The following is a 27,908-nucleotide window of genomic DNA, read 5'->3' as shown; positions in this document are numbered from 1 at the left end:
CAATCTTTTTCACGCTATCGTTCTTTTTCCTGTCTTCTTCATACCATAACATCCTTCCAATGTCAGTCAATCCACTTTAGAGCCTTCTGTAGTCTACACTCACACATATGGATGCACACATACATGAGCTAATCCCAAGTCGATTTCATGGGACATATTTGCTGTCAGAGCCAATTAAGCCAGTTTAGATGGGTCTGTGTGCCGTATGGCCATTAAACGGTGGTCAGAGTGAGGTTTCATAGGGTCTTGGTAAGTGTATGTATGTGTGTCTGCGGCAAAACAGCTGCACATGTTAAAAAAAAGTCTGAGAGAGAAAGAGGAGGTGGACTTGCATGAGATGACTAGAAAAGGAGAAAAGAAGCTGGATGTGGGTGACTGAGAGGAAGTAAGAGGGAGGGAGGACACTGAAAAGAATAAAGAGACAGTCAAAAGAAGGTGAAATGTGGAAATAAATATTAGTTAATAGGAGGAGACTGGAAAGGATGGGAAGTGTTGTGAAACAGGATGCTGTTCATCTGGTTAAAGTTTCTTCTTCAAGGATATTTTATAAATGAAAAGCCAACATTCAACACAAGAAATCCATCAAGACAGAATATTGTCAAATAAAGATACAAATTTCACGAAAAGGCCTCAGCTGCTTTTTTTTAATGAAGTCCTACAACAAGAAACCATGCTAAAAAAAAATATATATATATATATATATATATATATATATATATATATATATATATATATTACAATAAAATAAAAGACAAAAAAAAGCGATCTTAAGTTTTTCCACTTGTTGGGTCTTAAACTTTCTTTCAGTTCTGGGATCCGCAAGAAAAATCTGTCACGAGAGACCCATCAGAAGCACAAGACTGACCCTCGGAGTAGGAAACACTTGCGCTAAAGGACTTCCACATGGTTCTGACTGCTGCTGATCTTTACTGAAGGAAAAACAACCTGATATTAGCCTTTAAAATAAAACACGACGACGCGTGCACAGCCAGCGTGCACGCACGCAGCTGCACACACCTGTCAGTGTTTGAAGGGGAGAGAGATATAAATCACACTTCTGCCAGATGCAGTGATTTAAAAAAAAAAACAAAAGTGTGTGCAGGAGAGACAGAGGAGGAGAAAGTGTGTGTGTGGGTGTGTGCTGTGGTCAGCGCTTGTGGTGAGGTGCAGTAGAAAGTCTCTTTAACATCAGGCATTAACTCTGCTAATCACACCCAGATGACCAGAAGCAAACGCGGTGATGGTGTACGGCTTGTTTGTGTGATGAATATATCATGACTAACTTCCACTCAACACAATATAAAGTTCTTCCCAAAAAAACTGCCTTGAGGTCCGAAAGCTTCCCGACAGAAGCCCCTCATTAGTCCGTGTGCGCGCGCATGACTCATTGTTGTGTCCACCTTCGAGTTCGTGGTGCCCTACATCCTGTAAAGAACAAGCGTCAAAACAAAGGGGATTTTATTACGTTCCCAAATCTTAAAGCTTTCTCCTTCTCTTTCCGTCAGAAACTGGGGTTTAGACGAGAAGACTGACAGTATTCAAACTAGGAAGCTCACCAGTGAGTTAGCGCAAAGAGTGTAAAAACAAAGAAAAACAACTGTCTGCCAACCTGTGTCAAGTCTAGTCAAGTCAAGTGTAGGGCTGCCACGATTAGTCAACTAGTCACGATTACGTCGACTATCAAAATCGTCGACGACTGATTTAATAGTCGACGCGTCGTTTGAAGCTTTGTAAGATCACAAAAGACGCAGGAATAAGTAGTAGGATTTAAGAGTGCAATAACGGACTGAAACAGAAGATGGCAGCACTGCATGTACAAGGATGCCAGCTGCCGTTAAACCCCGAAGAAGAAGAAACTGTGTCCCAGAATTCATAGCGCGGCCCTGCTCAGTTGTCAACAATGGCGGCAGCTAGTTAGTTTTAATATTACTCTTATTATTCTTTCTGGGTCACAAAATAAACGTTTAACATATTTTCAGGCGAGAATGTAGCTGTGTAAACCTCAAATATCTGCTCAGTTTATCAAGACACCACATATTTTCAAAAGCGCTCCGACGTTTTCGGAGGCGTCTGTTACCCACTAGCTCGATAGCTAGCCGGGGGCAAGGCTCACTAGAGCCGGTGAGAACACCGGACTCCCGGCAAATCGTTTTCAAACCCACCGCCGTCCTTCACATATCAGGTTAAACATGATATATAAGTCAAATTTAATAAACTATCATCTTGTCTTTATTTTTAGTTAGCACATACCTTAAACACTTAAAGCTGTAAGCTAATGATAGTTATATAAGAGCAGATGCTGCTGGTGCAATAAGCTGTACGTTTTACGTTGAATGGATGATGATCTGATTAGTCGACTAATCGCAAAAATAATCGCCGACTAGTCGACTATCAAAATAATCGTTTGTGGCAGCCCTAGTCAAGTGGCTTTATTGTCATTCCAACCATGTGCAGTGTTACAGTACATGGTGCTACATATAACAGACCATCAACACAGGACAACATAAAGTGCAATGTGCAAAAATTGCAAAAAAAAAAAAACAAAGACAAAGTGCAACAATGTGCACAATGTGCAAAAAAGAACTTGGAGTATAACGGTGTGCATGTGTGTTTGTGTGGAGACTTTAGAAAGTTATTGTTCCTGACACTGAAACACACCTTAGAAGGCAGGTTATTGGAAGAACTATCCATCTGTTACGATCTATTACAGCCAATTAGATTAATGAACCACGGAGAGCATCCAGCAGGAAAAGCAAAGTTGCAGTCGAGCACTGTGGCAGCGTGCCACCTGTTGATTCTTGCTCTTTTTGAATGGAAAATGACGTCACAAAGGCAAAAGATGATTAAGCATCTGTCTATTGTCACACCTATAACAGATATTTACAACCTTACTGAGTAGTAAACTCGTAGTTTCAAAGCCGGACAAGCTGGGGATGCTCTTTAAAAAGTCATCTTGTGAATCTCACAAGGCCATACCCAAGCAAGTATTTGCTCTTTGTTTGTCCCAGACGTACGTGTGACATTTATCTTCTTATCAATGGAAATGAGTAACAAGGGGGAAAAAAGGATTTAAGTAGCACATATAAAATATCACGACAGTCTAGATGTGGCAAAAGAGTCTTTCTTTCTAAAGCTGCAACAAAGCCATGCCCTCAGAGCCTTGCCATTCCAGCTGTGATTTACTGTTTTGGAATTTCTTGTCCTGGTTTCAGGTGAGAGTCGTTCTTACACTGCCACAACTTTATCACCATCTATGCACTGATCAAATGACAGGGCAGTCACAAAGCTGCACTGGCTTTATCTTTGAGGCGAATCAAACAAGCCTTTGTTTCTTGCCGTCGCTCACCCGGATGCCTGTCTCGCTGCATGTCAGTCTACTTCTATAGCCTACGTATCAGTTCACCGAGTTGTCTGTCTTCACCTGCGTCTGTCACACCTGCTTGCCTGCTCTCCTGTCTTTCCATCCCTCTGCCCATCTTCACGCTTGACCGAGTCTGCCCACCTGCCCTTATCTCCTCGTCTGTCTCCGTGCAACCTGACCTGACCGTTGTCTCTGGTCTTTTTCAGAGCGTGACTGGTTGGCTGACCGACCTTTGGGCCGATTAGAGTTACCTACCGCAGCGTAGCCGGGACAGACAAATGCACGCATGCGCACACTTAGACAAGGATGCACAGGGAGCTCGTTTAACCTACTGCCGGCCCTTATCCCTGGCTCGACGCATCAGCGCCACAGCATGTGAGCGTCTAAGAACACGAGCTAATCTGAGCTACTACGTATGTGCAAAATAATTCACCTCTTCGGGCAAGACGGGAGTTTTTCGCTTATTTTAGGAGCTTACATCAAGGAGGAATCTGGGAATATGACAACATACCAACATATGTTTATATATATATTTAAGTGTGCTCTCTCACACACAAAAGAGCTATAATTACACTATTACGCCATACAAGGGAAAGTAGTGGAAAACCCAGAGACGCAGCATAAAGAGAGGTGTAAATAGAAAACTGGTGACTCAAATTCTAGTGGCTACACACTAGCCACACACACACACACACACACACACACACACTGAGAAAGAGCCAAAAACACAAAGTTCACCCACATGAAGCCAGAGGAAGCAATGTGTGTGTTTGTGTCTGAGTGTGGTGACTGAGGAGGATGAGTAAAGCTCGGTTTGTCTTTACTGATGTCGTAGTTGCTGGAACTGTTATCTAAAGGCTTTTTTCTTTTTTCTAGAGGGAATGAATGCTCTAACATACTCCTACCCATCAATCAATCCGTGTGCTCTCTAAGCTGTCCTATAATAGTTTCGAGGAGTGATGCAACTCTCCAGGATGTGGCTGAGAGGAAATTTGTTTCCTTGTTTCCTCAGAATTTTGATGTGCTTTTTATTTTGGTTTAAACACACAGACTCTTTTTAAAACCTCTGAGGCTCTGCGTCCTTTTCCTCTCCGATTTCTTCTAATCACAGTCTGTATATAAAAGATGGATGTAGTTTGTGGAGCACTTTGGTAGGTGTCGTCTGGGTTTTTTTGGAGCCAGAGATGACCGCATTTAGACGAATGTATAACGTGCTAAATTATAAGTTGATGCCAGCAAGCTCAGTTAGCAAGGTGGATGTGGAGATAACAGCCAGTTGGTGTTGGTGTATAAATAAATCAAGAATCAATCAATAAAATCAGTGCATTATTGATTAATCTCACATTTATTTTTAATCAAACAGACTCTACAAAATGTGTCAAAATAGAAAAAAATGTCTGATTAACTGGTTAATACTTTTGGTACACACCAAAGTCTTCCACAGCTCAAGCTAACATCCTCAAATGATTTAAAAAAGCCAAAGATTTTTACTTTAATCAGTTATAAGAACCAAATTTTGTGCAGCCGGACAAAATTATTCCAAGAGCCAGAACCATTCAGGTGGCCGAGCAGGAGGCTGACAACAACGAGGCTGGGCAGACAGCTGGTAACAAAGGAGACAAAGAGCCCCCCCCCCCAAGAGCTTGGTGGCTAACCTTGAGGCCAATAACAGTGAGGGAGCCAGTGACAGGTATGAAAGCTTTTTGAAGGGCAGAGGAGACGCCTGGAACCCACAGACTGAGACCTGCACCCTCAGAAAACCCTTTTCTTCTCTTTGCTGCAAGCTAGCAACCATTGTACTGGTAGAATAAGGAGAAAAGACTGAAAATCCTCAAATTCAGGGAGGAATATGTCTACCAGGTCTATGTTATGCTGTTCTGTGATATGTTGGAATTATTAAGACGTGAGGACCCAAATGCAAAATGCTAAGAGTCAGATGTCAATGAATAAAAGGCGACTGATTTATTGAGGGGGTGAAAGTCCAAAAAACAATAAATCCAACATCAAAGTTAAACAGAATTCCACAAAAATGCAAGGCTACAAAACACAATGGATCAAATATAAACAGCTTGGAGCACCAGCACAACTAGACTTCAATAATATCAGAAAAAATGAACTGAGCAGAAATGAGAAACAACCTGACACAATTCATGAAACTAGGGAAAGTAATAAAACCAAAGCAAAAGACTCAAACCCCCAACTCAGAAGCTGGTGCTGAAAAATCACCTGGTTTCATTTGAATCACTGAATTTGCACATTTGATTCTTGCACACTGGTTCATAAAGTTTAAACCAAATGTTCCCTTTCTCACACCTCTGTTCTAGAACACCCACCACACACACACACACACACACACACACACACACACAAATGCAAACATCTAAATGGTAAAGTCATCCAGAGGCCACCCTCATTACTCAATGCACAGGTGGCGAGGGTCTTTTCTGGATGGACAAGGACCAGACCAAACCTCGGTTTTATATGTGAGCATATGCAAACCCCCCCCCCACCCACACACACACACACACACACACACATACACACTTTTGTCTGCACACCTCAGAGCCATTGGGGCTGAACTCTGTGGTTAATGACTTTCCCACCCACTACACAGCATGCACATGTTGAAGCCGTTAACGATAAGTGGCTTTTCGAACTTGGTAACGTCCTAATGTCCCTGTTAATCTCACATTCCTCACTACAAAGGCCCCAGTACACAGCACAGCAATCCCTGCAAGATGAGCCATTTTGTGAACTATTAAAAACCAATAACCAACGTTTTTTTCGGCCTACCTTTGCCCCACTAGAGTATTGACACGGGCCGACTTCAATCTGAGCAACATCAACATCATTTGGTCAGAACTTCCTGATGAAAACCACGTGGAGAACAACAGTTCAAGTGTAGATCACAAGGTTGTTGTTGTTTTTGCTTAATAGTGCAGCACTCAGCTGCTTTACTCTGCACTGCACCTTTCTCTTTTGGCCTAGCTTATCCAAAAATCATTGTAACAACACAGCACTGAGGGAAAAAGACAGGAGGGCAACATTTATTAACAACTTGTAAACTGCACGTTTGAAATGGCTACATAGTGTATTTTCTACAGCAACACAGTCAAATATCACAATCTGTCCTAACTGACACACTGAGTGGAATTAGTACTTGTGGCTAAGACTACATCTGGAAATCACCTGCAATAATCATTATGTCCATGTTATAATTTTACATTTGAAGTTCACACCTTCGTCTTTTATGCATAATTAACAAATGCACGGACCGCCCTGGTTCAATATGTTCCAATGAAAAATGTTTAGACTGAGCTTATGTGAATGTATAAAGTGACATATTTGACAAAATAATAAAACTGTGTTATTGTAAAGTGACCACAAACAAAACCTCGATATTGATTAAGACTGGTAGCGCTGCGGTGGACCCCCCCCCCCCCCCCACCTCTCCAAAAAAAAAAAAAAAAAAAAAACAAGCAGTAATTGTAAACATTCAACATAGTACATATATAATTTTACTTTTGTACGTTATCTCATATTAGACCAACTGGACTGGGTTTTCACATCAAGCCGACCGGATTAAATGTTTCTCTGTTTATTTCAACGGTTTCTCGTGCGTTTTGTAGGCTATGACACCGGTGCTCGTGCGGTAGGTGACCCTCAGGTGAAAAACACACTAAAACAAAGGATTTGGGGCAAAATGCTTGTCCGTACCTGGAGGTGTCTGAAAGCAGCGGTTAGCTGGGTCATGTGCAGAGTGAGGCACCTGGATGTGCATCTGGCGCTGTTCGTTTTCTCCTGAACATCCTCCTGCTCCGGCGAACTCCTGCGAGCACAAGTCACCGCCAACATCGCGCAAAGCAGCACCAAACCGGCCCGACGAACTGACATTACACCGGAAGCTAATACAAAAACATACACAACAACAACAAAAAGATTTTTTTTCTCTCGTTTCCTCTTGTTTCGAAAGCGTCCTCCTCTCTCTGACTTATAAATTCAGAATGAAAACATCGGAGCGCCGCTCGTGCCTGCGCGCGAGTAGGGAGTGGAGCGCCTCCGCGGACACTCCCACCACCGGTACAAGTGCGGCCACGTGGAGTTATAACGTTCTTCATCCTCATTATCCTAAATACCGTCATCATCCTCGGCAACGTCGTGCATAAGCTGCAATAATTACTATCGCCGCCACCGCTGCTTCTTCCGATGATCAGGCCACTGGCATGCGCGCTTCTTCACTTTCATTACGATTTTTTTAATTTAATTTTGCAGTTTTTGCATCATTTGTTTTCATAAAATTGACCAGCAACCCTCAGCGTCATCACACGCACCAGCTATTAGTGCTGTAGGCGTCAGTGGTCAGGTTTACTTCAGGCCAGCACTGTGGAGAGACCAGAGCGGGGTCTTTTTTAACGTGTTTCTCCCGGAAAGTTAAAATTATCACGACAAGAAGAAGAAGAAAGTGGTTGAATTCCACTTGGTATTCAGCTTGATGTTGTGCATCACTGTCATCACATTGAAACACGTTAATTCTAATCCAAGCAAGCATCCAATCAGTTTAATTACATTTTTATTATCATTGAAACGTTTATTGCTTTAAAACATTAGATATGCACATAAGTATATTTAATAATTTTTATCCCTTTTTAATATTCTTGCACGTGTTTTGTAGGTTCAGGTGCGGAGTTATCGTCATTATTGTTGTTGCTTCACTCATGGTTGTGCTTAATTTTATCAGCTTCACTTCCAACATAATGATCTTTATTTTCATCATCGCCATCATCATCATCATCACTGTTGTTAGAGTCTTTTTGACGACCACTTTTATTCTGCTGTGAAACAAAAACAAGAAACAAGAACACCAAGATAATCTTGCTGTTGTCGTCAGTGCTCTGATAGTACTGCCTTGTTATGAGGGCAGAAACATAATAAGCACGCAAAAGAAAGGCCAAAGTTTACTTTAATGTTCTGTTACATGGTTACAAATACCAGGCATGCAGACAAAGCAAAAGGAGCAGACAGAAAGTCCAAAAGTCCAAAACTAAGACTAAGGAATGCAAGAAGGCGATAAGGACATATAGACGATCTGTCAAATGCTTAGTGGACAAGTCCTGCTGTGAGGAGAGAGGCGGGTGGATTAGGTGACAAAGTAGCACAGGTGGTAAAGGCAGAGTTTAATTATCTGAATAAATTCCTGGTCTCTCCCGTATCACTGATATACCTTTATCATCAATACTTTTCTCCCTTTTCATAAACGTATTTTCATATAATCAACATCCTCGTCCTAAAAAAAACAAAACTGAAAATAAAAACCCCTCAAACTGGATCCATCTGACATGAGGAGAGGTGCTGCAGTGAAGTAAGAGAAAGCATTTATGGCCTAATGGTTTGCATGGCAGGGTATAGTTTTAGGCCTATTAACACTTTACCATTACTACTATGAAAAACAACCTTTCCTTTATAGTCTGGGAATGCTCTCCGAGGCTAATTACTGAACTAATAAAAGCGCCTTTATTAATGGGAGCAAGAATTAAAGAATGTGTTGAGGTAGGTGTCTGTCACACAGCCAGTCAGTGTGTTAGTCACCACTTTCTGACAGAAACCACGGAGCCAAGTGGGGTTTTCTAGGACCGAGGCCAAGTCGAGATGCTGAGGACAGAGAGTTGAAAGCCCTGTTTGTTTATATGAAAGCGTAACCCAGCCGAGGAGTCATCTCTGCTGGCAATGAAAAGCAGAAAGAATCACCTAGCTTTTGATTTAGATGAAATGGACTTGTATAAATATTTAGTAAGTACTGGCAGGACTGTTTTTGACCCTGCTGTATAAAGCAGGCTTCTCATTCTGTGTCGTACGGAAAGGCATACATACTGTAGGTTGGTGTAATGTCTTGGCTTATTAACCATTTTATGGTGATGTATTTATAGACATTTGCTTCTTTTAGTAAAACGAAAAGAAAAAGACTAAAAGATATTTCATTTATTTTCATGTGATTTATCTTTAAAATCAAAGAAATCCAAACATTGCAGAAATCTGAGCTAGCATTGTTTTTTTGTAAGTTTCTTTTTTAGCATTTCTTCTTTTTGAATGTCACTTAAATGGCTTATTACTTAAAACTACTCATTACAAATTCAAAGCTCAGCTACTAATATGTATAATGTGTTTAATCATTTCAATTAAAGATCAATATTTCTTCCCAGTTTTTCATTTGAAGGTTTCAAGGAATGCCTTTGCAAATGTCCAAGTAGATACAGATTGATGATGGTGACAGAAAGTGAATGAGTAATGTGGTGTGTGAAGCCACACTGTCCATATCATTATATATGCTCACACTTATCTCAGACAACCTAAGCAGCTGAAGTGGTTTTACAGAAAGTGTCAAATCAATTTCAGCAGCAGTTTCCTTTTATCTACATCTAAAAATAACATTTATATAAAACACCCAACTCGTGTTTCTGAAGAAACCATTAGCGGTGTAAAACCTCTCACCAACACATACTCAAACATCACACGCGTGTGCATGATGCACATTCTCACACACCACAGAGGCATTCACCGGCTGCTTAAAGCTACTCGATGTCAGAAGCCATACGTGTTTGAACAGAGTGAGAGAAAGAGAAAGGCAGAGATACAGAAAGCTAGCAGCAGGTAGAACAAGTGTGACACAGAAACATTAGACATGTTTCCATTTGTGTAAGAGTCATTTTTCCCTTTAATGTTCACAAAGAAGTCAGAAGTTTTTTTTAACACTAACGGAATCTGTGCCATAAGAAGCCCTCTGATGATGAAGGCTCGTGAATCTGACATTCATCGTACCACATAAACACATTTTATCCCAACTAAACCCCTTCAAAATTACCTGCCTCCATGGGACTACAAAACAGAGAAACTGTTTCCAGTTTCAAAGCTAATCTTTACGTATTTAACATGTCACTGATCTAATCGAAACACCGTCATCTCCTGAATCCCTGTGCATTTAGCCACTACAGTCGCAATTCCATGTTGTTATCGTTTATGTCCAAGACTACTGAAGTGGTCAGAGATTATTCCTGCAGCTGGCACTGCTTACAGCTGATCTGACACTGGTCGCTTTTAGGACTCTTCAGCAGCAATGTTTCTCCAACTATGGTCCAGCAGGCCAGAGACAGTTCATTACAAACACCCAGGAACAAAAACAGAGTCTTTTTGAATACAACAGTCATACCACACCATGAAAAGCCTCTGTTGCAAGTTTGAATATTGCGTTCATAAGTAGAATTTTTTTTTTAAAACTCCCTGAGTACCTAAAACAACTCATTTGAATAATAGTTGATGGGATTGCTACAAAGCAACATATCACACTGAAGTATATGTTATTGTCAGCTGATTATTATTATTATTATTATTATTATTATTATTATTATTATTACAGAATAGATTAGAATAGATATAATATAATAGATTTTATGCCTAATGGCACTGATGGCTGCTCTCTCCATGTCTTCAATGGATCTTGAAGCCCTCTGTTTTCCTTATGTAGTTTCTTAGCATGATGGCTTTCCTGCAATGTCTAACATATTATGAACTACAGTTGTAAATATATGATAATAATCTGGTGCAAATCCTCTTCAGGTTCTGTTGGAAAATATCTCGGTCAAATTCAAACTTAATGATTTAAAAAAAAGCTTTTGATCTTGAGTTACTTATTATTTTACAGATTTTAAAACAGAAATTGACTAATATGTAATGCTGTGTTATTGCAGATAAACTTGTTGGTCTGGAGCAGCCCTCAGCTGTAATGCATTTAGAAGCAGATTGAGCACATGAGCTGCTGTGTGTTTGAATCTCATGTATTATTTTACGTAGCACTGCCACCTGCTGTTCAAACAGATGAACTACCAGATAAAGTAGGTAATCTTTTACAAATCGAGCCTCACTCATCCCTCCATCCTTACAGGCTCGTGTGCTGTAGCACCACAACCTCGTCACGCTTTGTTTCCACAAGAAAACAGTGACAGAGCTCGGACTAAAAACAACTCTCAATGCAAAAAGACTGATGTTAAGAAAATTAATCTTAATATTCTGTTATTAAAACACACTGATACTTTAAAGACGATGCAGAAGTGAAATATGTCTTAGCTGAACACAGACCTTCCTCTCTCTGCTCAAGCTGTACAAAACCAAAATAGGGTGTCCCCGACATGGGGGCGCTCCTGTGATAAACCACAGTAGAAGACAAAGTGTTGAGTGGAAGCAAGTTTTTAAACTTAGAATCAAAAGGTGTACTTTATTTTTTCAGTGATAGAGAAGCATAGAGAAGGTCACATGGAGTTGCACCGTCTTTGTGGATCTAGAGAAAGGATATGATAGCTTGCCAAGAGAGTCTTTTTCCGTGGCCTCTCCAAACTCCTCCCACACCCGAGGTTCTGCCTTAGCTACTGCCCGATCCGCGTTCCGGTTGGCCTGTTGTTACCTATCTGCTGCCTCCAAAGTCCCACAGGCTAACCAAGCCTGATAGGACTCCTTCTTCAACTTTATGGTTCCCTTCACCTCTGGTGTTCAACATCTGGTTCAGAGGTCACCACAACAGACACCAACTACCTTGTGGCTGCAGCTCAATGCAGCAGCTTCAGCAATGGAGGTTCTGAACATGGTCCATTTGGACTCAATCTGATGATATGATTACAAAATCGATCATCAACCTGCGGCCTAGGGTGTCCTGGTGCCACATGCACTTGGAAACCTCTATGTCCGAACATGATGTTATGGAGAAACTGTGGTTTGCACAGAAGTCCGGTAAAAGAACACCGCTCGGGTTCAGAGCCTCTGACGGGCTGTTCTTCCCAATCACGCCCCTCCAGGTCTCATTGTCATTGTCCACTGAGTGTTGAAGTCTCCCAGTAATGACAGAGTCCCAAAGTGGAGTGTCCTCAAGCACCCCACTTAGGGACTCCAAGAAGACCGGGTACTCCGAACTGTTGTTTGGCGCATAGGCGTAGATCACAGTCAGGACCCGTCTATCGGGGAAAATGTACAGCCAGCAAGCCGAGGGGATATTAAGATACCCACCCCAGCCCGCTGTCACCAAGGGGAACTCCAGACTGAGACAGAGGCCAGCCCCTCTACAGGAGACTGATTCCAGAGCCCAAGCTTGGTGGTGAGGCCCAACTATATCTAGCCAGTACCTCTCAACCTCATGCACTAGCTAGATTTCTTCCCCACCAGAGAGGTGACATTCCATGTCCCAATCGCTAGCCTCGGTAGCCGGGGAACAGTCTGCCACGGTCTCTGCCCCTGGTTGCTGCCCAGCACATACACTGTACCAGACCCTTAAGGTGCCTCCTGCTGGTGGTGGGCCTACAGTAGGGTGGGCTCATGTCCCTTTAGAAGCTGTGCCCGGCCGGGCCCCATGTACTAAGGCTCAGCCACCATGCACTCGCCCTTGGGCATCCTCCCCACGCCTCAATCCAGGGTGGGCCCCCGTTAACCCTATCCCAGGTAGGGTGAACCGCTCCCTTGAACCCTTCTCATGGGGGTTTTTAAAAATCGCTCTTTGTCTGGTCTCTCACCCAGGACCAATTTTCCATGGGAGACCCTGCCAGGGAGCAAAAGGCCCCTGGCAAAATAGGCCCTGGGATCCCTGGGACATACAAACCCCCCACCACAATAAGGTAGCGATTCATGGATGGGGTTAAATTTTACTACTGTTTATGCTTTAATTAAGTACATTTAATTTATAAATACAATAAATTTATTGTTGGTCATATTATATTTTTATTATATTACTAATGTGTGATGGACACCAGTCTTGTGAAGCACATTAATTAACTGCTGTTCACTAGCCAATCTTAAAAATTACTGTTGGCTACAGAAATGCAGCCTAACAAACCAGGTGCAAAGTCTCATTGACATTAAAATGTGTTTTTAAAGAGAGGTCTAGCCAAGAGAGCAGCAGAAAATGAAAGAAATATAACATCTCAGTTTAGAAATATATTTAAGGGACCAGAAGGACTGGATTAATGACAATAAGGGTACAATTATAGAGTCATAAAGATACTTCAGGAACAGGTCTTTTTTTTTATTTTACATTCGCTAAATGAACTTGCTATTAGCATTAGCTACAACTCCCAGCTGAAAACAAAGTGCCGTACGTACACTTGACATGACAAACAAAAAATGGGAAGCGCATTAAATTAAATTAAAACAATAATATCAGCACATTAGATTAAATTAAAGCAGTAAAATAAGGGTCAAACAGCGTTATAAGCCAAGGAATGAAATGGGTTTAAGACTTGTTTTAAAAATGGACAATGAAGGGGCCTCTCTAGTGTGCAGGGCAGGTTATTCCAGAGGTTAGGAGCAGCAATAGAGAAGGCCCTGTCCCGTCTGAGCTTCCTCTTGAACCTGGGTACCTCCAGAAGCAGCTTGTCAGCTGACCCGAGAAACCTGTTCAGTAAGGATGAAGAAGCTCAGAGAGGTAAGGTGGGGCAAGACCATTTAAGCACAAGGAATCACAAGGTCCACTAGGACCAAACACAATCACCTCTGTTTTGCTTGGTTTACATTTTTAAAAAATTTGGGCCATTCAAGTTTTTATATCCTCTAGAAATGCCAGAAGCAGTTTAACAGATAAAGCATCTTTCTGCTTCAGAGGCAGATAAATCTGGCAGTTGTCGGCATACCAGCGGAAGGCTATTCCATCCCTTCTAAGGATGGCTCCCAAAAGCTGTAAATACAAGGGAAATCCAGGGGCCCTAAAATTGAGCCCTGAAGAGCAGCAGAAAATTACTCATACCCTTAAAAAGTTAACACTAAAAGTTATGTCAGACAAATAAGACTCAAACCAATTCAAAGTAGTACCATGAATGCCTGCAAGATGGTGTAAACGAGACAGTAAAATGTTGTGGTCTACAGTGGCAAAAGCAGCTGCTAGGTCAAGGAGGACAAGAACATGATTACCAGAATCATAGGTAACAAAGCTATCACTAAATCTCCAAGATACCATTCTCATTTTTAAAAAAAACAATCAATCAATTAGGAATATACATTTTCTCCATAATTTTAGACAGAAAAGGCAGCTTGGAGATAGGCCTGTAGTTAGCCAATACAGTGTGGTCCAGGGCAGGTTTCTGCATGCTAAAAATTAGCAGGGACTACACCGGATATTAAACTGGTGTTTGACAACACCCTGCCCTATGCCCTATAAAAAAATCGTGGAGGGGCAGGATCATTTGGTCTCAGATGGCCAACCACATCCTCTAAATAAGAAAGAGCCACAAGCTCAAACTAGTCAAAAACAGCAGAGCAGGGGATGGAGACAGAGGGGTCAGACTCTAAGAAAAAGAAAAAGAAAAACACATAAAACATTAGGTAGTTTATGAGAGGCCTCCAAACAGCCAACTTGTGGAGCATGGCATTAATCTTTTCATGAAACGCTCCAGGAGCAACAAACGCACGCGCAGCTCTCCCGTCCAGTCTGTGGCAGTCACGTAGCAGCTGAGAAAAAATGTTCGCAGTAGAAGAAGAAAAGCCGGAAGCGCTGCGGATGTTTTGGAAAACAGTCGGCTCTGGGGTAGGGAAACTGAGCTGTGTAGGAATGTGACGTTTGCTCACATTTGACTTACTTTATGTCCCTGAAACAAAGAAAGCGACCTCTTCAGACAGTAAGGACGACATGTAGCGTGTACGGCTGCGGTTTGCTGCTTCTTCTTCGTGTACGAGATTAAACGAGCTAACGGTAACGTTTAACTTTAGACTGCTGTGAGTTACGAGTTTAACACTCGGCTTAACTCGGCAATATTTTATAGTATTAGGACGCGTTTAAGAGAGTAAAATGCGTCTTTTAGTCGTTTAGTTTCGTTTTATGTCAGGGTGACGTGTTGCTTTAAATCAAGCTTGATTTTTATGTTTATATTCACCGGGAACGTTATTTCCTCTTTAACATTGCCTTCACAGGAAAATGCCTAAAAAGGCCAAAAAGAGAAAGCACAAGAAGTCGTCTTCGTCCTCAAGTGAAGAAGACGAGAGGGTAAGGTTACAGCGTTTGTGTACTGTAGTTGACTTTGCTGCTACATGACATGAATACTGTCCAGTCACAACAATGATTTATTGAACACACGCGTGGGAGATGTATACAGTGTCATCCTCTGCATAGATCTCAACTAGGAAGCACACAGCATACTGTTTTTGTATATCAGGGTTCAGCCCCTACATAAGCAGATACCCTAACACGCATCAGTTGCAGTTAGTGACAGTTAGATACACTTCCTTTATTGACAAGCTTCTGTAAGACTTAAAGAGCTGTCTCAGCTGTCTTACACTTCAGGTGTTTCCTGCTGTGCTGTTCTCTTCATACTCATCTGTGGCACATCCTGAGTACATACTGTACTAACCTTTGCTGAGCAGGCACGTATGCAAGTTACAAGCAGAACGTTTCTTCTAAGGCCCTAAGCTTTGCACGTTCAATAGCTTCTAGGTTAATATGTCACTAATAAAAGCCCTGTTGTATAAAAATATATTTTCCACAATACGTGTGTGTTAGTGAGAGGGAGATGGATGTAAGAGTGAAGCTGGATGAGTTTACATGCCTGGGTTAACCATCCAAATTGAGGGATAACGCACAAGAGAGGTGAAGAGAAAGTGCAGAGAGAGCAAGTTAGGAGAGTAAGTTTGAGTAAGAAATAAGATAAATAAAAGTAGTCCAAACTCATTTTGATTTAAAAGCCAAGGAATAAAAGTGGGTTTTCAAAGGGTTTTGAAAGTGTCCAATGTTGGGGAGGTCTTGATGTGAGGGGCAGTTTGTTCCACAGTTCAGGAGCAGTCACAGCAAAGGCTCGATCTCCTCTGTGCTTTAATCTGGACCTTGGGACAGCTAGGAGCATTTGATCTAACCCTGATGACAGACTGACGCCAGAGTAAAGACTATTACAAAAGTCAAGGCGACATGAAATGAAGGCATGAATGGCTCTCTCTCAGTCTCTGAAACAGAGGAATGGCTTCACTTTTGTGAGTGGAGATGAGTGTCAGGGATGATTTTTGACAGAAGTATAGCAACAAGACTGAAAGGGAAGGTTTACAAGATGATGAGAGAACTGCTGTGACGTGTGGTTTGGATACAGTGATTGTTTGATTGAGCCGTTTAATTGTCACTAAGAATGTTACACGTACATGCTGTGAAATAGGACCCCTCCTGACCGTACATACGTTGCACAAACATTAGGTTGGTAAGACAGGTCAGAGAGAGGTAGGATGGTAAGAAAGACAATGAAGTACACAATACATGAGGGAAGAGGAGGGGAGAAAAAATAACTTCACCCAGACTGAGCTCCTGATGGGAGAGCAGTTTGAGAACATGTCTGAGTATATGTGTTTGTGTGCGTGTGTGGATCATGTATTCAACTCGAGAAAGAGAGAGTGCCCTTTCACCTAGTTTTAAGCAAAAGTCAACAATCCTGAAGCCGATGCAGGTGACCTTGAGGAAGTAGGACGATGGGGCAGAGCCGTCTTGTAATCTGGGAGAATTTGTTGTTCCAACTTTGGCCCTGAAGCTTCCAGCTGGTGAGGGGAGGCAGCATGAAGATAGTGGGTGTTTGGGTTTGGTTTAGGGCAACAAAAACTGCATCCCAATTCCCAGTGGCACTAGGACAAGACAGGAGGCGTGGCAGAGTTAAAGGTTCCTAAGATTTTCATCGGAAGGGATAAGAATTGGGAAGAGTATATCAGAGAAACGGCTCAGGTTGAGCAGTTTGGAGACAAAATTGGTTTCGACATGTGCAGGATAACTAAGCACTACCATGACAAAAACGTTCAGAATAGGAGTGACAGGGCACTGGAATATTACAAAGTTTTCCTAAAAACAAGAAGTCCCTCATGTAAAAAATATCAAGAAAAAATAAAAATTTCTTTTATTGCTTTTATTTCAGCTGTAGTCTGCCTTAATTGTTGCATTTCACAAAATGTTTCATGTTTTTTATGTTATCAGATATCCAGAGGACAATATGCAAGCAACAGTTACAAAACCGCCAAGAGGAAAGAAGTTTTAAAGAGTCAGAAAAGGTTTGATGGAATTTACATAACCATTTATTTATTTCTGCATTTTTTAACTGGAAATTAATCGTGTTTTTATATTATTTAAAAAAAATGTTCTTACAGCATCATTTCTTTTTATTCTTCAAAATCTAGCTGTAAAAAGGACAAGGAAAAATCCGTTTCTTCTTCTGTTAAAGATGACTCCCAAAGCACCCGGCAGATCAAAAAACCTGTCTACAGATTGGCAAAAACACAAGCAACAGAGAAGAAACCCATTAATAAGGACAGACAATATGCAAAATGCAAACCAGACTTTGTGGCATTCCATCAGGATCATTGCTCCAGTAAAGCAAAGAATTATGTTTCAGGGAAAGATAAAACTGTCACTGGAAGCGACATTGTGGAAAGAGCATACTCAAAACTCAGTGCAGGTGCAGTCCCTCAGAGAACAGAAACGAAGTCTAAAGGTGGGTTCGATGAAAAGTCTTCCCAGAGGAGCCAGTCCAAATTAAACAAGCCTCGAGTGGGTCCCAGTTTAGTTTCTGCTGAAGTGAAAGAACCAAGGCAGGATGTGCAGAAGAGGAACTGCAGAACTGAGGACCCACCGAGGACTGGAAATCACAGCAGGTATATCAAGACCAGCAAACCTACCTCCACCTCTGCTATAGAGATGTGTCAAAAGCATGAAAAAAAGGAGTTAAAGCCCCAAAGAAGTTTCTATAAAGATGATGCAAACACGTCTTCTGCCTCCATCTTAAAGAAGTCTTCCACTTCAGCCAAACACAGTGCCTCGGAAAGCAGCTCAAAGGTAAATTTCACATCAGTGTCCCGTGGTAAAGTTCAGTCATCATCAATTCCAAAGCAAACTAGAAAGTGCATTTTCTGAAGAAACTGCAGTGTGAATGCTTGAATCTGAATGTATGCACTGAAAGGAATTAATTGCTTAATTCTAAGTTACAAATGTTGAATGAGATGAAAAATACAGAAATTTGCACCTGAAAACAAAAGTGCTGAACTGCTAAAAACTGACAACCACAGAGAAGAAGTTGGAAAATAGCTGAAAATGTTTTAAATGTAAATTAGAAAAACCTAAGAAATGAGAAAAGAAAATTTAGAGTCAGAAAACATCTGAATGAATATTAAAAGTTCATATTCTTTGAATCACTGAATGACTCAAATGTGATCCCTCCACTTGGATCCACACAGTTTAAAAAGTTGACATTTCTGAGCTTTCAAAGACACTGTGTTGGAAAGAGAACAACGATGGCGACGTTTTGAGGGTAAAATGATGGCTGTAGAGCAAACACTGTGGACACAGCAGCAGTAGAAAGAGAAGTGTTTAAGATGAATCTTGGCACAGTGGCAGGCAGAGCTCGTTAAGCAGGCAGGTGTGAGCCTGGTTGCTATAGTGACTGCACCCAATGGCTCCATACACACAGACACAGACATGCACCTCACTTTTGCTGCTTAAAATGAACAGAAAAGTCAGGCCGAAACAAATCGTTCCCAAATGAAAAGTACAAGTCGTATTGACGAAATTCTTTCACCGTGAGCGACAGCAATGTCTAGTCTACTGAATTCTCAGTTTTCATGCCTGTGGAGTTTATTATATGGACGTGGTGACAGTGGAAAGACACCATGCTCTTCTGATTTTCAAACGAACCTTATGAGCCATTTTAACATTAGAGTCTATGGAAGAGTTGGAGGGCGGAGGCTGTGCATTGGTGACATTTACGAAAGAACCATAACACCTAGTACAATAATAAACACATTGGATGAAAGAGGACAGCGATGGCTATGTTTTGAGGGTAAAATTATACCTGTAGAGCAAACGCTGCGGACACAGCAGCAGTTTTAAAAAATATTTTAAGATGAATTTTTTTGCTCCTCTCACTCTAGCAGTTGAGCTGTCTCACTCTAGCCCCAACATTCCGTCCCATACACACCCATTATAAACTCTGAAACGGCTGAAAAAACATCATGAAACTTAAACTGGAACTGAAGAAAAAGTATAATAGATATTGAAAAGATAAATACAAGTTGAATAGTTGAATGTCTTGTCTTCATTTTAAAGTTTGAATGGTGGCTCTATGTCAACGTATGTGGAAGTAGTAAGAGTTTAAAAATGAATAAGTTGAATGAGGATTTGAAGGGTCTCTCCATTGAAATACATGGGAAATTTTTGTTGAAAAAAGTTGAATAAAATTAAAAATATAAATGTTAAAAATGAGAAAAATAGAAGCAGTGATGTCCAAAGGAAGAGGAATCTAACGGTGTTTGAATGGTTTTTCGAAGTTGAACGGTTTTGAAGGAGATAGAGTACAAAAAACGTACGGAATAGATAATAAAATAGAAGAATAAAGATTAGAAGAACAATACTGTGAATGCTTTTACAAGCATTCACACTAATAAATCCTGGCACATTATCGAGAACCATTAGAATGTTTTATTAGGCTCAGATATAAATACACCAAGACATCATCTGCATATAGGGCCACTTTGTGGTCTTCTCCACTTATATGAATACCTTTAATACTTTCTCTCTGTCTTAACCATTGTGCAAGTGGCTCTATATATAAGAAGAGGAGCAGACAATACAAATGCTTATCACTACACTGTTGATCTTCCCTGAGATTACTACATGCCTCCCTTCTTAATAGGCCTCAGAAATGTACTCAAATTGTACTTTTTGTGATGTTAATATCACAACTCCCCTCATCCGTCCATTTTTAGAAGACGAGTAGTATGCCCTTTTGTAACCCATTCTTTTCAGCTTCTCGCGTTCTGATGCTGCACGTTTTATTTTCGATAATATCTTACTTCTTTAACCGGACTTGAGGTCCCTTTTACATTAAATGAGACCATCTTAATGTCCTGCATGATCGTATGGTGAAAATGTGCTAAATACTTTTCTTTAAACTTGTGCATGGACAGTTTCTCTCCCTCAGAAAAAATAATGAACTCAAACATTGAATAAAAACAGAGATTAGGAAAAATAAAATAAAAACAAAAATAGTCCTTCCAAGAAGAAACGAGCCCTGCATGACCTTGTGTTGGCCAGGTCCCAGTAGGGGGTAAGCCTCCCCCTCTTTGCTGAGGGAGGGCCCTAGTAAATGTCTACACCCTAACAAGTTTATCTAAAATCCTGACTCAGGATCTAATTTTTGAACATAGTTATATATTTTTTAAAAAACTCCACAGTTATTACAAAGAGAGAGAGAAAAAAGAGAAGTAAGAAACCGAGTTAACGACTCTACTAAGTAATGTGACCATAACCGTGATGTAATATCAGATTTGTAAAACAATCTGAACTCTTCAGTCGTCAGTATCTCTCCTGAACATCCGAAGCTTCTCTGCAGCGGATGCGTTGGCTTTCTTGTGTATGATCAGGCGTCACTCCGGCTTGGTGGCCGCGCGCCGTGCGCCAAGCGGACGGCAACTGAATCTCCTCCTGCCGTCGGGTTGCTGTGGGTTTTCGCGCGGTGATATTCGTTGCGTCTTTTGAAGACCTCATTAGGGTAGTCGTGGTCCGCAAAAATCGTACCCTTCATAGAGCACCTCCTTCTTCTGCCATGCTCTCCGAAGAACATCTTCTTTCGTATGGGAGTCCCCAAACTTCACAATGGATCGGGGCTTTTCGCGGTCAAAGCGCAATGTGCTGTCTGGTCACTGGGAAAGCCCAGCGTGTTTTTCAATTAATTGTCCAAAAATGTAATTATGTCGGCCCTTTCTTAATCTTCACATATTCCATATATCCAAAGGTTGTCTCTGCGCGCTGCTCCTCGGCTAGCTTGACGTCCCGTCTCTTATTTAATGACGATGCCGCCTGTAGCGCCGTCTCAGTCTCTTTGATTCGTCCCTCTGCCTCTTCCACTCTAGCATCAACTCCTCTTAACTCACGTTTAATATCCGCCTGTTGTTGGTTGTTGTCTTTTCTGAAGTCGCGTAGCTCTTTCAGGATATTCAGGAGGGTGGGCTCAGCTGTATCCATGCCCTCTGTGGCTAACCTTAGGTCAGGAGAGTAGCTCCAATCCACGTGGCTTTTCTGTTTCCTCATCTGTCGGAGTTGTGACTCTCTTACTTCTTGTGACTACCCCCGTTTCCATATTTAAAAGCAGTCTCCACTATTATAAAAAGATTAGCCTGGGGGTCGTTTAAACCATACAGGGAAAAAACAAAACAAAACAAAGCCTGCCGTTAAGAACCGGAAGTTCTTAACGATTAATTCTAGCTATGCAACGAACCCAAAGTTGCTCAGATCTTAAACCAAGGTTAAAATTTGATGCCAGGCCTTCTGGGTATGGGCAGCTCCTGCAGACACCTGATACCAACACTGACCAGGTAACATCACTCATTTAATGTTGATCCATGCTCAGTCATCTGGACCTAGCATCTTCAGTGGGAGAAACGTTTCATCACTCATCCAAGTGACTTCTTCAGTCTCAGCTGACTGCAGGTTTTCCCAACCTTATAAACAGTACATTTCCACAATAAACCAGCCCACTGAATGAACAATCGTTCAGTGGGCTGGTTTCAGTTCATATTGTCCAGATGAACAGAATCAACCTTTTGGGATCACTCATTTAAAACAGTAAGAAAGAGCTGAAGGATAGATGTTTGTTTTTAAATGGATGGCTTTTCCACAGATACAAGTGGTTGAAGAGCTTCATCTTGCCCGCTCTGAGAAGAGATTGGAGGTGAATGTCTTGAAGAGCTACGGGGAACTCACCGCTATGGACATAGATTGTCCCGAAGAAGGACCTACAGGTACGTAAGCGTCATCTCTTTCCTAAAGACGTCCCAATTTTGTACACTCATCATGTGTTAAATTTTAAATCCCACTTTGAGGAGTTTTTGGTTATTGTTTCAAAATTTCAAGTCAAGTATGTCACCTTTCAACTCACTAATTCAAACATCTGTAAGTGACAAAACTGAAATAATAGCCGAAACTTTCAACTTGTGGCAGAAGCAATTTAACACATCTAACCCACTCGTAACTTGATCCATGGTTTGACTTTTTTTAATTAATCCTTGTGTGACACATAAAGATTACTATATAAGCATCTGATTTATGGTTTTAGTTATTAATCTAACAAAATGGATAACTGATAAGACAACTGAGATGCTCAGCTCAAGTTAGTCTTAAGTAGTTTCTGAAATCGAGTTTCCACAAAACAATTATGTGGAAAGTAATATTATTTTTTATGTTATTTTATTTATTGTTTTGATAATTTAAAAATAACCAAGAAATTACTTAATTCAATCCAATGTTTTTTTTCTTCACAGGCAAAAAGTCGTCTCAGCAGGACCTAATCCTTGTTCTCGACACAAACATTCTCCTCAGTCACCTGGATTATGTGAAAAAGATCCGCTGTCATGGCCTCGGAGGTGTTTCACGCTATAATTTGCTATTAAAGCAGTAACTAATATTAACGGTGTTTTGTAGAATGATTTATAATATTTCATGTTGTTAAGGTTTTTTCAGTCATGAGTTAAATGCTTAAGTTATCGTCAAGCAGTGTATTTAGCCTTTTATCTTGAAAATTGTCTCCATAGAACAGCGTATTGCATTTTTGCTTTCCCTAACATAACATAATTTTGTTTTTAGACTCTATGATCACACATCTGCTCCCAAAAAATGATTTCATTCCAGGATCAATACAGTTACAAGAGAACTGAAGATAAATTTTTAATTTAAAAAAACGTTATGATCACTTCCACATTGTCAGATTGTATTTTTATGGATAAACTAATCAGTACTGTCTGCTTGCTCTGTGTTTACTTCATGTTCTGTTAGGCCTGGGCTTCCCCATTATCGTCATCCCCTGGGTGGTGCTTCAGGAGATGGACTCCCTAAAAATGGGAAGAGGCCTGTCAGGCTCCGTGGCCCACCTGGCGACTCCAGCCATCTCTTACGTTTACAATTGTTTGAAGAGCCGGGAACCTCGGCTGTGGGGCCAATCTATGCAGCAGGCCGCAGAGAGCAGCAGTGAGTGGAAACTTTGTCTCTATTACACATCCATTAGCCCATGTGAGAGCTGCCTGATAGGCTGTTGGGTGAATTGTTGACTTGATAAATAAATAAATGTCACCGTCACCCTCAACAACAGCGAGCACATGAAAACCTATCCATTACAAAGGAACGTAACCATTCCAACGTTACCAGCATGACAAGCAGATCCCACCTGAGATGTTTTCCACGTGCCACAGTGGAGGAGGTGCCCTAATTTCTTCTTGTTGCATGATGAAACTCCACTTGGAACCTTGTTAACATCCAACCATGCAAAATATGATTTTTTGCCATTTTTCAAGTGGTCTGAAACTTTTGGTCGGGACTGTATTTTGTCATTGCTTGACTCCTCTGCACAGACACTAGGTGGCACTAACGCTGAACTCTTTCTCAAGAAATTAGTCACCATAATATACATTGTAAATATCTCAAGGGCACATTGTATCCCTGCATTCATTGCTGTGTCGATATTTTGTTACATTTTAAACAAGATCTGACAAAGGAGATGAGGAAGTTTATGTTTTGGGTTTATTTTGGAGCCTCTACGCCTTCAGTATCTCTTTTAAAACAGGCATGAATTCTCCATCTTGTGTTTTCAGTGTTGAGTCCTCCTGGTCTTTAACAGAGGAAAGACAGACACACTGTGTTCTTTTGTTTTTTGATGTCATGTCACATGATGTCACATGAAATAAGCGTCATGTCTTGTCCTTCTGTCCCTCTCTCTCTTCCTGTCTGTCTCCCCTTGTATGCAGATGGTCTGACTGCTGAGAATAACGATGACAGAGTGCTGCAGTGCTGCCTGCAGTACCAGAGGCTGTACCCAGAGTGTGCTCTCACCTTATGCACGTGAGTTATCCCTCCTCCCCCCCTACAGTAAACTGCTGCTGCTGCAGAGTGTGTCCTCTGCTGATAATGCACATGCATGTGACTGTGAGTGGGTCCAGCCAGATAGTTCCAGTTGGGATGAGAGAAAGAAAGCGAGAGTCAGACAGCTATTGGCAAAGAATAGATGTGCTGAGCACGGGAATGTGAGTTTAGTTTAGCAACTTATTGGCTCCGATTTTATGACGCAGCTATTTTGTTTTGTTTTCATCATTTTGACCTATTTCACTGCGCTGTTTCCTGCTGTAGTCATCGATTGTTTTGCTAAATCAAATTAGCGGGCAGACAGCGCTTCAGTGTTGCACAGTGAATTGATAATGAGTGTGGATGTCTGTGAAAATAAATAGTCTTAATGCTTTATCACTGCCCCCTGATTAAAAACATGCTTCTATTCTGTCATCTTCAGCAATGATAAGAATCTGTGCAGTAAAGCCCTCCTGAGTGGGGTGAAGGCACTCTGCAAGACTGACTTGGAGGCAGAGGTTGGGAGATCCAGACATGGCCTTCAGATCACTGGAGACATTCAGGCTAATGTGCCACCGCGCAATAACCCTCAGGTCTTATCACCAACGCTGAGCACGAGGTGCCCACCGGTTCAGCCACATGGTCAAAAGAAAGCGGGCTTTTATGTGGGAGTCCTACACAAAGGTGAGCTGGAGGTTAATGTGTTGCTTCATCATCATGCAGTAGTTAATGGCACATACTATCTATGTACTAGGAATCCCCCGCAACACATGCACTTCCTGTTTTCCTTCCCTCCCTTCCTATATTAACTGTATACAAGAAGTACACAGAGTTAGTATTACAGATGTTCATTTCTAGTCATTTACTCGTACGTGCTCTGTATCTACTGCCTAAAATCACTCAAACATTTAAAATACTCGTATGTAACTGATCACAGACAGCAAGCAGCTCAGTGAAGGAGACGAGGAGAGGACAGTTAGGGACCTCAGCGGATGCATTTCTGCATTAGAAGACTGTCTGAGGGAGGTGCTGTCTGAAGTTTTGCAAGTGGAGATGAAGGCTGCTTATGATGATCTCTGGCTTGAGGTAAAATAAATAAATATGGGGAATTTCACATCACTGACACTAAAAACACAGGTTCATTAGTTAAATGTTAGGTTGTATCAATATGCTGTTATAATATAAGAAGTTACTTTAGATACAAGAGCATGGGTACGGTGATTGATGAGTCATAAGTGACATGTTCATTCTGTAAATAAAACTGTAATGTAAGTAATTGGTTCATGATATCATTCTTTGCATTAACAGATCGTTTATTTAAAGCCACCGTGGACACTTCAGGATGTCTTACAGTGTATAAAAAAGCACTGGATTGCTGTTTTTGGCCACTTTGTCCAACGGTGGAAGGAGCAAACTGTTTTAAAGCTCATCAAATTTTTCAAGTCAGGTAAGCAAAAATATAGGTGAAAATATACTCTTATATACTAGGGGTGGGGGAAAAAATCGATACTGTGTAGTATCGTGATATTTTGTTTGCTAATAATGTATCGATACAGGGACAGCAGAAATCGATATTTTGTTACAAAAATGTTTTTGTGGACTGGAACATGCTCTGACTTCATGCATGTTGATCCTTTTTCTGAGCAAGAATCCTGACATTCCTTCACTGTCCAAATGTGTTCAACTTTTTTTTTGGCAGCAATAAACATGACAGTTTACTTATTTTAATTTAAGACATGTTTTATTTTAATTAAGTTTAAAACATTTTTATTTAATGTAAAATTATATTTTGTTTTAATTTACTTTCAAATTCTTCAGTTGCTGAATGGGCTGCATAGTTTTCATAAATTGCATAGTTCAGAATAGCTATAATTGTCCCAGATGGTTGCATTCAGTTAAGTTGGACTAGACTGTAATACAAACCGTTCAGTTTGTCAACAATAAAACTGACTGAAATGAGAGAAAGACTGAGTGTGAGACTTTGATATCAGATAAAATGAATATTGATAAAGTTTACCTTTATGTACAGAATCTGAATATCACAAAATATTTTAAAAAATTGCAATAATATCGTATCGTGCGTTAAGTATTGTGATAATATCGTATCGTGGGATGTATGGTGATTCCCACCTCTATTATATACTCAGTGGTTACGAATAGTGAGTCTGTTATTAGCCTTATTTTGGAGTCTTGTGTGGTGATTTGAAGATTTAACAGGCAGCATTGTTGTGAAGGACATCACGTCTGTTTCTTGGATCTCGCAGGCTTGAATCAGACATTCTAGATGAAAGCATGATGACGACAGTTTCCTAGGAGCTTGTGTCCATATTCCCCTGAGAGTAAACAGCAGAATTTAATGTGTATAAAGGCAAATACTATATAATTATTGTAGCTCTGTAGTCATTTCAATGTTATAAACTGAAGCTTTTGATAGTCAGTTTGCCATATAAGCAATGTTTGAAACTGATGACCTGATTATTAGCTCATCAGTTATGCAAAAAGTTACATTATTAGGCGATGAAATGTCCAATTTCCGATACTCTGCATTATTTGTATAGAAAACGGTGCTTTCCCTGCACCTTGGCAGAGAGCGTTGGTGAAATACTGAGTCATCCCTCGAATGTAAGCCTTCCAGCGTGGGGGTGTGATGTTGTCCGCCCTGCACTGTGCTAGAACCCTAAAGAACTGCGTGCAGAATCAGGTCATTTGCTATAGTAGGAGACGGAAATGTGGGTCAGAAAGATGCTGAGTCGCCCACTGCAGCACTTCTGGGTCTTACTGCTGGATCCCCTTTGTGTATTCTTACAGTGCTGAATGTCTGTGTGTGTGTGCGTGTGTGTGTCTGTGTGCATGTGTGTGTGTGTATCTCTGTTTCTCATGCTCTGTGTCCACCTGTGTTTAGCTGCCCAATAATTTTTAATCCAGGCAAGAATGTTAATAGATTAAACAGTGTGGTTTTGTCCTTGCTGTGTGTTTTTGTGTGTGTTTGTGTATCCTTGGTTCACATGCTTGATTTCTTGGTACCACGCAGCCTGGCTCTGTGCCAGGAAGCTGAGAGAAGGGCGAGCAGAAGGAGGAAGGGAAGGCTGGATGGACTGTATCTGAGGCTAAGAACAAATCTGGGAGTGGAAAAGTACTGCGTGTGATTTTCTGGTATCCCCTAAGAAGGCTGTGGGTGTGTGTGTGTGTGTGTGTGTGTGTGTGTGCCTGTGAGCGTGTATTCATATCTTTGTGGGGACCAAAAATTGGAAGTTTAGTATACTTGAGGGGACCAACAGCTGTTATGGGGACCAAAATCCTGGTCCCCAAAATGTGGTTTTAGTGTCAGGGTTACAATTGGGTTGTGGTCAGGTTTAGGGTGAGAGTTAGGGAAAGCATTATGGTGATTAGATGTTTGTTTTTTAAAAATAGCTGTGTTTGTGAGGACAGACTGTCTTCATAGACATCTGTAAGGTAACAATATTCTCACTGTTAGGGCTACAGCTGGAAATGGGAGGATAAGCGTCCTGATAGATGTGTAGCCGTTACTGTAAAGAATTTACTTTGTTTGTTTCCTTTGTTGTCCATACACAAATGATAAGTTAGGTAAAGGATTTTTAAAAGAACAAGATAAATAAAGGTAAAAAATAATGGAAGATAAATAAATGAGTACAAATTAAGTCAGGGAAGACAAGTGTGGAGATGTTG

The 27,908-nt window shown here is 41.0% G+C and overlaps 2 protein-coding genes across 9 annotated transcripts in view; one reads left to right on the top strand and one right to left on the bottom strand.

Moving 5' to 3' along the window:
• anos1b (anosmin 1b) overlaps positions 1 to 7,671 on the bottom strand; it is a 48,372-nt gene extending 40,701 nt beyond the window's left edge. Inside the window, exon 1 of one of the 3 annotated variants that reach the window (XM_084910478.1) lies at positions 7,079 to 7,671. In XM_084910478.1, coding sequence (XP_084766604.1) covers positions 7,079 to 7,255 — 177 coding nt within the window. In that variant the 5' untranslated portion in view covers positions 7,256 to 7,671. The remainder of the gene's footprint in view (positions 1 to 7,078) is intronic. The other 2 variants (XM_084910479.1, XM_084910477.1) reach the window with 2 other exon arrangements.
• Positions 7,672 to 14,820: 7,149 nt separating this feature from the next.
• Positions 14,821 to 27,908, top strand: part of swt1 (SWT1 RNA endoribonuclease homolog) — a 27,080-nt gene continuing 13,992 nt past the window's right edge. The window contains exons 1-11 of one of the 6 annotated variants that reach the window (XM_084909261.1): positions 14,821 to 14,909; positions 15,293 to 15,365; positions 17,319 to 17,392; positions 17,519 to 18,173; positions 22,012 to 22,132; positions 22,652 to 22,753; positions 23,163 to 23,354; positions 24,128 to 24,221; positions 24,664 to 24,905; positions 25,159 to 25,307; positions 25,530 to 25,668. In XM_084909261.1, coding sequence (XP_084765387.1) covers positions 15,297 to 15,365; positions 17,319 to 17,392; positions 17,519 to 18,173; positions 22,012 to 22,132; positions 22,652 to 22,753; positions 23,163 to 23,354; positions 24,128 to 24,221; positions 24,664 to 24,905; positions 25,159 to 25,307; positions 25,530 to 25,668 — 1,837 coding nt within the window. In that variant the 5' untranslated portion in view covers positions 14,821 to 14,909; positions 15,293 to 15,296. Of the gene's footprint in view, positions 15,075 to 15,292; positions 15,366 to 17,318; positions 17,393 to 17,518; positions 18,174 to 22,011; positions 22,133 to 22,651; positions 22,754 to 23,162; positions 23,355 to 24,127; positions 24,222 to 24,663; positions 24,906 to 25,158; positions 25,308 to 25,529; positions 25,669 to 27,908 lie in introns of all 6 variants that reach the window. The other 5 variants (XM_084909263.1, XM_084909258.1, XM_084909260.1 and 2 more) reach the window with 5 other exon arrangements.

This window comes from Perissodus microlepis, chromosome 17 (assembly GCF_051167445.1).
Source record: "Perissodus microlepis isolate ML-2025 ecotype Zambia chromosome 17, ASM5116744v1, whole genome shotgun sequence".
NCBI classification, from domain to species: domain Eukaryota; kingdom Metazoa; phylum Chordata; class Actinopteri; order Cichliformes; family Cichlidae; genus Perissodus; species Perissodus microlepis.
The sequence above is the reverse complement of the archived record's forward strand: the minus strand, read 5'-3'. Positions and strand labels throughout refer to the sequence as shown.